At 34.9% G+C, this 10,000-nt stretch overlaps 1 protein-coding gene and 1 pseudogene across 2 annotated transcripts in view; both read right to left on the reverse strand.

Annotated features, from left to right (window-relative positions):
• The window catches only part of LOC147162358 (SWI/SNF-related matrix-associated actin-dependent regulator of chromatin subfamily B member 1-like), a 26,447-nt gene that overhangs the window by 9,262 nt on the left and 7,185 nt on the right, over window positions 1-10,000 (reverse strand). Inside the window, exon 4 of the mRNA XM_086096424.1 lies at window positions 562-699. Coding sequence (XP_085952550.1) covers window positions 562-699 — 138 coding nt within the window. The remainder of the gene's footprint in view (window positions 1-561; window positions 700-10,000) is intronic.
• Window positions 7,923-10,000, reverse strand: part of LOC147162359 (uncharacterized) — a 3,631-nt pseudogene continuing 1,553 nt past the window's right edge. Inside the window, exon 2 of the transcript XR_015097279.1 lies at window positions 7,923-10,000. This exon is cut by the window's right edge and continues 135 nt beyond it. The product of XR_015097279.1 is annotated as an uncharacterized LOC147162359 (transcript).

The raw sequence follows: 10,000 nt of genomic DNA on the forward strand, positions 1-10,000 counted from the left end.
GGCATACAGGTATGCATAGAAAAAGCTCAGACGACTGACAGCGACAGGTTGTGACACATTTTTGACACTTCCCTTAAAAAATAAGTCGAGTGTGAATCATTTTGTTCTATATAAAACGGATGACATCAAATGCAGTCAAATACAAGATAATGGCATGCAATGTCAAAGCACATACAGTATATACATAAATATATACAGTATGTACATGAATTAACATGTATATATCCTAATATTTTTGAATTAATAAAAAAATAAAAATAATTTGAAGTTCTTTAGTCAGTTTTAATTTAGCTTCTTTTGCTGATGTTTTAGATTTTTGTCGAGGTACCGTTTCAGTACCGGTATCGAGGTATTTTATGCAGGTATAGTATCGAAGTCAACATTTTGGTATCGTGACAACACTAACTGATAGACACTAAAGATTAAATAAACAGAAAAATAATGAAGTTCTACATGAAATACCATGCAAGTCATGCAATAAAACATACATCGGGGAAACGGGCAGAGCATTTAAACAAACTGTGCCAATATATGTCATGGGTGGGTTTTGTTTCTTCATACCACAGTGGGAAGGTCCTCTTCTTGTCCCGACTCATTCGGTTGCGGTTGATGGTAGTGGAACAAGGCACTGCATCTAAATGGTGGGAGCTGTTAGGCAGCGTCGGGACCCATTGGCTGCTTCTTTTGGCTTTCTGCTCTCTTAGACAGGAAAATAAGTGTTTTAAGCGGCTGGAGTTCCTCAGTCAAACTCCATGTAATGTATTATAACCATTTTTTTTATTTGAATAGAACATTTGTTTGTTTTCATGCATGTATGTTTCACTTGTGCTCATGACATCAGAAGAACGGGCATATTTCCATCATCATGATTCACTGGAAAAATTAATATTCAGAAACAAAATGTATTCTGTTTCTTTCCTCTTACTATGTAGTAATTTGCTACAGAGTTAACTTACAACGCATGTACATAAAAATCCTCTCAAAATGTTAATTCTCTGGTAACACTGTGCCTAAAATTTATGCAAAAAAAACCAAAACCAAAACAAAAGAGACCTATAACCAGGGGTATAACATAAGCTGTGCACAGGTATGCAATGCGTACAGGAAATTGAAAATTGCACTCCACTTCCATATCTATGTATCATTAGTTCAATTTGCTTTCTGTTCTTTATTTTTATTTTTATTTTTTAAACAAAACAGAAACTACAAAAATGAAATATTCATTTCCATACATACATACATACATACATACATACGAAGACTGGGCGATTTGGCCAAAAAGGAAAATCAAAAAAAATTATTTCTGGACAATTATTATTTTAATAAAAGTAATAAACCCAACAAACATTTATTTAAAGAAGGTTTGATTTATTCAAAAATTAATCTTTAATGTTCAGACAACAATAATATATAAATACTTATTATCGGCGTTAACGTTGACATTCTGATAGTAAATTGTACTGTTCTTTACTAAAAATGTATCTAACCTTTTTTTAACTAGAAAATTTGTTTAACAAAAGGTTAGATTAATTTTTAGTAAAGTACAATTTACTCTCAGAATGTGAATATGGATTTAGGGGTAATAGATCAGATGCACATAATAATAATAGAATCAACTGAAACAATAACAGATGTAAGAGACAGCAAAGAACATGCAATTGGTATATTTATTGACCTAACAAGCATTTGACACTATTAATCATGACATATTATTAACAAAGTTATGTAAATTGGTATCAGGGGAATTGTATGGGAGTGGATAAAAAAGTTATTTGGATATGCGGAAGCAATTTCTAATGATTGAAAATCACTGCTCATCACTTTTGAACACTACCTGTGGTACCCCCCAAGGGACTGTGTTGGGGCCCAAATTACTATATACATGAATACAATTTGTAATGTGTTAGAGACAATGAAAGTGGTACTTTTTACAAATGACACAAGCATTTTTGTTTAGGTGATGATCTTAGTAAATTACAGCAAACAATAGACAAGGAATTGAACATGATAAAAATGTGGTTTGATTTTAATAAACTATTATTAAATGTGGATAAAACAAAATTTATATTATTTAGGAATCATACAATAGACATTCAAATGCATACAAAAACAAATGGCGTAGAAATTGAAAGGGTGCAGGAAATTAAATTTCTCTTGAGTCATAATTGATGAAAAAATCCACTGGAAGTCACATATTGTGCATGTCCAATCTAAAATAGCAAAACATATTGCCATCATAATAAGGCTAGGGATTGGCTAGATTCTAAATCACTTCACACGTTGTACTGTTCCCTAGTTTATTTTACCCTATTTACAATATTGTGCTGAAGTCTGGGGAAATAACTATAAGAATTCATTGCAACCATCCATAATGTTGGATACATTGAGCAAACAAATTTGCTCTATGTAAAATCAAATCTACTAAAATGTACAGATATTGTATTACTGTATTTCAAACAGCGCAAATCATGTACAAGGCTAAACACAACAAATTACTGGAAAACATTAGATAGATCGATGTTTTTTTCATATTAGTAGTCAAGGAGGCCGATAACAGATATTTGGAGCCTATATTCATTTTCAGTAAAAAGTGGTAAAACAAATAATGGCGTAAAAAAATTGAAAATACAAATGGCAAGCTTGACTCAGTTGTAATGTCTTAAAGCATATTTATTGAACAATTTTTTTGAATTTTTTAAAAATGCATACGGTTTTACGGTTCTTTTTTTCTCTCCAAATCTTAGACATTAGACATTCTTGTCTAATGTCTTGACAAAATGTTCAGGGAGCTCCAGAGCAAGGTTATCAGTATGCCTTAAAAAGTTAAATGAAACCCTAAACAAGTAAATATCACAGCTCTCTATAGTTTTCTACAGTAAATATTTTTTTCCCCAAATTTAAAAATACCTGGAATTTTAAGCTTTCACATTTCTTTGTTTTAATGTCAAACAAGAACAAATGGTTCAGAAGGTTCCCAGGGTCAGCAAGATCTCTTATAAAGTTAATTGAAAATTTAAATAAATAGTTCCCTGAGATTAAAATGGTTTATATCGGTCGTCAGATTCTTAAAAAAGGCCAATACCGATATTTGGCAAAATGGCCAATATTGGCGCCGATAATCTGCCTGGCCGATTATCGGTCTATCCCAAGAAAACAGCCCGAATTTAATTTGGAATAGGGATGGAAATTATGATTTAAGGGGTTAATACAATTTCAAAGTGCAAAATATGCGCACAACTAGGAAAAGTTTTTGTCTGCCAATTTGTGGTGTGAAGCTGTAGGCTATATATACATATATATACAAATATATATATATACACACATGCATACAGTATATATATATATATATATACATACATATATATATATATATACACATAGCTGTAGGTTATATATACATATATATGTATATATATATATATTTTTTTTTACTTAAATTTAAATTGTGTTTAACAGCACATTTTCCTCTCTAGAAAGTATCATCATTAATCATCAGTCTTCCATCAGTGTTTTGGGCCAGCCGAGATGGGCCCGGTCCGTCCCACATCGGCGACAACCGGTCGGCTACGAGAACATACTTTTCTGGGCGCACACGGGCACAGCACAGGCAGACGTGCAGATCGAAGATAAAAAATACAAACAACAGATACACATGCACACACAGAGCGAGGTGGTGATTGGTGAAATAAAAACCTTATGGGATGATGTCATTGCGGTCTGTGGGACGAGATGAAATGGCTCAATTCATAAAATCAAGCGTGCAGCACGCATCACACTCGCACATACATTTCCACACTCATTCCTTTATTTCTACCCCAATTAAATCTACAAACAGGACACTACACATTTACCACCTCCTTTTCAGTTTCAGTAAAACAACTGAGGGTGTTTTACTTTAGATTGGAGCATACATTGACAGTTCAACACATGCACTCACCAGCAGTGTTGGGAATAACGGCGTTTAAACTAACAACGTTAGGTTATGGAGGACCAAAACTGGCAAAATTAAAAATAAATACAGTAATTTCTGGACTATAAGCCTCTATTTTTTTCACTTGCATTAAACCCTATACAAAGAAGGGCTGGGCAATAAATACATCGTCATTTTAAAAATCTAATTGTTGAAAATTTTCTAAATCGTGAAATCGAATTTTGTCTTTTGGATTATTATAAGGTGTTGCTCTTATGTTATGTTTTTTTTTTTGGAATATTTTATTTTCATTTTTCAGCAATTTGTACAAACACAACAATCCGGGTAAGGTATAAACATACAACCTTAACCCAACAAACAATGCCCCCACAGCAAGAATTTAGTCAGCATTTAATGATATGAGACATGTCAGTCATTTGAAGCAGTTATCCCACTAATATGGTCTAAATACGGTTGCCAAACATTCAAAAACATGACATGTTGTTTTCTGAGACAATAAGTATTTTTTTCCAGGGGCACACAGCTGTTCCTTTCACCAGACCATCTATCAAGAAGAGGAGGGGAGTTGGATTTCATGTTATTGCAATGCATTTTTTGGCTACACATAAAGCAATCTTAAGAAACTTAAGTTGTGCATTGTTAAGAGAATGACTAATTGAGTTGAAATTCCCCAATACAAATATTTAAGGGTCCAGCGGAACAGTAATTTGAACAATCCTGGTCAAAATTGAGCTAATATGCCAGAAGAGACTCACCTTGACACAATTCCAAGTACAATGTACAAAGGAGCCAACCTCAATACCACATCCAAAACACAAGTCTGACAAAGTAGATTTGAAAGAATGCAGTTTTTCTGGAGTGAAATACAACTGGTGTAGGAAGTTATAATTTGTCAGTCTATAATGGGCATTGATGATAGTAGAAAGGCTGTTCTGGCACAAATCCGCCCATAAAAGCTCATCAATTGCAACACCAAGATCAGACTCCCATTTCAACCTCGACTCATGTAAATCTGGCTTTGGAGTAAGTTTCAGTACAGTTAGCAGTCTAGAAAGAGAGTCGCCAGGATCTTTAAGATGTAAAATAATGTCATCCGCTGGGAGATTAATTTTGTGAACAGTTTGGCCCACTTTAAATCCCTTTATGTTGTTGTCTTGCCTAATTGTTTCAGCCAAGGGTTCAATTGCCAAGACAAAGAGCGCAAGGGACAAAGGGCATCCTTGTCGACTTGACCGGTTTAAAGAAAACGCAGAAGAAGTCTGTCCTTGCTTATTTTCGCCTATGGTTTGTGGTAGAGTCCCTACCCACTCAATAAATGACGGACCAAATCCAAATTTAGCCAGCACTTTAAATAGATATGACCATTATAATCTATTGAAGGCTTTTTCCGCATCTAAAGCCAAGGCTATGATTGGTTCCCTGTCAGATTTAGCAGAATGGATAATGTTGAAGAGCCGACAGGTTATTAGCTGAGGTGCGTTTTGGAATGAAGCCACTCTGGTCTGGATTTATTAAATGAGGCAAATATAGACGGAGTCTGTTAGCTAGAGCCTTAGATATTAATTTATAATCTGCATTCAATAAGGAAATTGGCCGATATGACGAACATTTCAGTAGATCTTTATTTTTTTTGTAAACCACAGTAATTATAGCCTTCGAAAATGATTCAGGAAGTGCTTGAGTTTTAGAGGCTAACTTAACAACTTTCATGAGAAGTGGAAGGAGTAAATCTTTGAATACCCTGTAAAATTCTGGGGGAAATCCATCCTCCCCTGGTGATCTGTCCGCCTGCAACGAACCCAAGGCTTTCTCTAGCTCTTTTAATGAATAGGGTAAGTCAAGATCATGTTGTTCCTCTTGGCTAAGTTTAGGCAGTTCAACAGCAAATAAAAAGGTGTCAATGGCATTCGGATTTTCTGGTGGTTCTGAGGTGTACAGATGCGCATAAAATAGTTTAAATGCATCGTTGAATTCTGTCGGGTGAGTAGATATACTGCCAATTTCAGTTTCTATTGCGTTTATCATTCTAGAGCTTTCTTCTTTCCTTTGCTGCCAAGATAAGACTTTGTGTGCTTTTTCACGCAGTTCATAGTATTTCTGCTTGCTCCTCAAGATGTCCTTTTCAATTTTATAATCATGCAATGTGTTGTATTGAGTCTTTTTAGTCAATAGAATTTGGTGTGTTTTTTGGGACCTGGTTTGTTCGAACTCTTTTTCCAGCTTCAAAATGTCTGCCTCTAGTTCTTCTATTTAAGCCATATATTTCTTCTTAATACTTTTGGTATAAGAAATTATAAGTCCCCTTAAAAAGGCCTTTAGTGCATCCCATAATATGAAACTGTTAGGGGCTGAAGCACAATTTGTCTCACAGAACAGCTCAATCTAGTCTATTATAAATTTGCAAAAGTCTGGTCTCTGAAGAAGAGTAGTGTTGAAACGCCATCTATACCTGTTTGTAGGTTTCTCTGGAATGTAAATTGAAAGAGTTAGAGGAGAGTGATCTGACAGCGTTCTAGATAGGTACTCAAAATCTACTGCCCTATGAGTTAACTGTGTTGACAACAAAAAAAAGATCAATACGACTAAAGGAATTATGGCGACCAGAGTAAAAGGAGTAGTCCCTTGTTTGAGGGTGCATATGTCTCCAAACAGCAGTAAAATTCTAGTCCTTCATAAATTGTGTTGTAGTGGTTGCTTTAGATTTAGAAACTGACATGGTTGATTTATCTAGGAGAGGATCCAGGCAGAAATGAAAGTCACCCCACACTAGAATTTTCCGCCGCCCACTTGACACCTTGAGAAATATGTCCTGAATAAACATATCATCATCATAATTTGGCGCATAAAAATTTAAGAGAATCCAAGTTTCCATATTTGACAGTTCAGTAAAACATATCTTCCCAATGTGTCAATTATAGTTTCGCCAATTGTAATGGGGGGTGTTCTTATTAATCAAAATAGCCACTCCCCTAGCCTTGGAAGTAAAAGATGCCAATATGACATGACACACCCAATCCCTCCTCAACTTCTTATGTTCCAGTGCCGTTAAGTGGGTTTCTTGAATAAAGGCAATATCGGTTTTCAGCTTCTTCAAATAAGTTAAAACTCTCTTCTACTTGACTGGTCCATTTAGCCAATTGACATTAAAACTGACAAATTTGACCACTCTACTCATCAAAATAAATAAATACATCGCACAGATATTGACCATAGCAAGTGTCTCTCTCAACCAAGTGATATGAAAAAGAGCTGACAAAAAAAAGTAATAAAAAAACAAAACCTTGACCCACTCCGCCTTATGCCAACCAAAACATGGCACATGACAACCCATAAACATTCTAAGGGAGCTACTAAGCGAATAACTAATCACCTATAGTTCCCTCTCCGTGACAATCTACCAACCATGATATGTCACTGCGATAATAGATTAACCACACAAGAAAGTATGAGTTTTTTGTGTTGGTTTTGTTTTCCCCCCATGTTTTCCCTCTTTCCCCAATCTCTCCCTCTTACTATTCAAAACAGAATATTCAAACCAAACAAACTCAGCGACTAACCAAGGTGGTCCCAAATTCCAACATAGTCCTTCATAGTGACTCACATACATTCATATGACTCACACACATAATCGCACCAAAATGTTCTCAAATGGTGGTAAAATGGACCAAATGCTACAGAATGCAAAGTCGCTCATCTATACACTGCAAAAACACGAAATCTTGCTAAGAACATTTGTCTTATTTCTAGTCAAATTACGTCTATGTGCTTAATTTTAGCAATATGACTTACAACCAAAATTACACAAAGATGGGAATTGCTTGTTTCAAGACATGCATCTTGAATATCTTGTTAGGTGAGAACATCTTGAAATGATCTTTTTTTGAGAATTATTTTAGATGAAATAAGCTTGTTTTGACATGTCATGATGTTTTTAAGTTTTTAAGATGTAAGTTGTATGGTGAACTATCTTGTTTCAAGAAAGAAACCAAACTTGAATTGAGACAACACAACTTTATTGGAACTGCAGGTCAAAAGCTTTTCCCAAATGAAAGCACAGCACCATTCATTATTGCAACAATTGATGGAATGCATATTAAGAGTGACATGCAATTAGGTCGGTGAGATCATACTTCACTGGAATGTACATGCCATTATTAAAGGTAACATAATATGGTGTAAAATCCACAGTTATCAGTATTCACAAAAATATTTGTTTGTGCAAGGTGAGGAATCTTTACTTCAAAAGATAAATACTGTTCATTCCAACCAATTGTAGAGAGAGGTTGGCATTCAAAGCAATACACTGATTAATTTACAATCAAGATGTTTTTCACAAGTGCAAACTCTGGGGTATTATTGAAAACATTAGAAATAACCAAAGATTTTCCACATGTGTGTTTATTCCAATGTTGCACAATCCACTGGGCAGACACTACATGTTCATCATGCTCTATTCCTAAGAATTCTTTTATCTTTCCTTCTACATAGTGAACATTTTTCACTTCATATGCTGGGCCTATTTCAATTTCATTACAAAAAATAGGATGTTTCTCATGTACATTCTGACTACATTTATACAGTTGGTTGTGCTTCACAAGAGATTTACAAATATACTTAAAACTACTTTTTATAGCCCACTGCTTGAAAAAGCAATGCTTTGACTCAAAGCGCATACACATATGCCTCACAGTAGGACCTAGTGCTTTAATCTGGGAACGAAGATGCAGCAGGTAATGTTGTTTAGGTATAATGTTTACATCTGGAAACAGCTGTTTGAAATGCCTTAAATGCTCCTCAATTAATTGTTTCAGCTTAGTAAGAGTTGAGAGTGCAATAATAGGTGAAAAAAGAATTTTCTTCAACAACTTAAGTAACAATTGTGTGAGCATTTTGTCCAGTTGTGTTGATCAGAAATGTCAGAATCTTTAACATAACCAGCATCTGCCCTGCTGATTGTTTAAGTTTATTGTCATTTGATGACAGTGTAGCAACAGATACAGGGCAAGGCTTGTCCCTCATATCTACATGAGAGTAAGGGAAAACAATAATTCCATTATTAAATGTGTCTAAATCTATATGTCCAGAAAGTACAAGATACTTCAAAACACATTTGATTTCATATGGAGCAACACCTTCAAGAATCACATGCATGCTGTCCTGTGGTGTTTGATTAATGACATCAAAATGGGGACATTCTGTCAATTTACTTCTCCTGTTTATACCAAATGTTTTTAAATGTTCTCTTAGGAAGTCAGTACTTGCTTTTTCAATGTCACTGCATTGCCTATTATGTCTTGCTATTGTCCTTTTCACAAACAAATCTTAATTAAATTTAGTTTGCATATCTTCGACGTTGCATTCACACTGCCTACATTTACTGTAGGCAAACCCAACTCCTTCCTTAAATCCAGCCACTTCATGTTGAGCAAGAGTGTCTCCGCACACAGACAAAAGTGCGCCATAAATAGTCCACCATTTGAAGTATGAACCTGAACACCATTATACAGCTCATTCAAATCATGTTTAATCCTCTCAAGTATTTTATCAATACCACAATGGGAAAGATCTTTTGATTTTTATGGCAAGCAGACGAATGGCAGCAAGTCTTGATCTGTATTTAGGGTTAATGTTACCTAAAGTGTAATAAATTAGTAACAATTTGTTTTTGTTTGCACGGGAACCAACGGGATTGGAAAGCTCAATTTCATCTGTATATACAATTAACTGTAATGCTGTGGAAACTTTCAAACGCAGAGGATGTGACTTAAAAATGTCTCCATCAATTAAATCATAAACAAATCCATTGTTGCAGAACTCAGGTTCCTTATTGATCATTTCAAGAATTTTAGGATGTGAAAGCAGCTGCTCCAAACTTTTAACTAATGGTATGTATTGAAAAATATGTTCTCTTATCTCAAGAACTCTGGAATCTCCACGCTTCAAATAAGAGACTGTTTGTTTTGCAGTAACAATTTCTGGTTCAACTGGACGTAACAGTTCTTTTATGGTCTTGTCCTGCAAATGCGTTGTAGCAATTTGACTCAAAGGGTCAACAAACTGGTCAAATAC

The sequence above is a fragment of the Leptonotus elevatus genome, chromosome 15 (assembly GCF_054856555.1).
Source record: "Leptonotus elevatus isolate MCC_2025b chromosome 15, RoL_Lele_1.0, whole genome shotgun sequence".
NCBI lineage: Eukaryota > Metazoa > Chordata > Actinopteri > Syngnathiformes > Syngnathidae > Leptonotus > Leptonotus elevatus.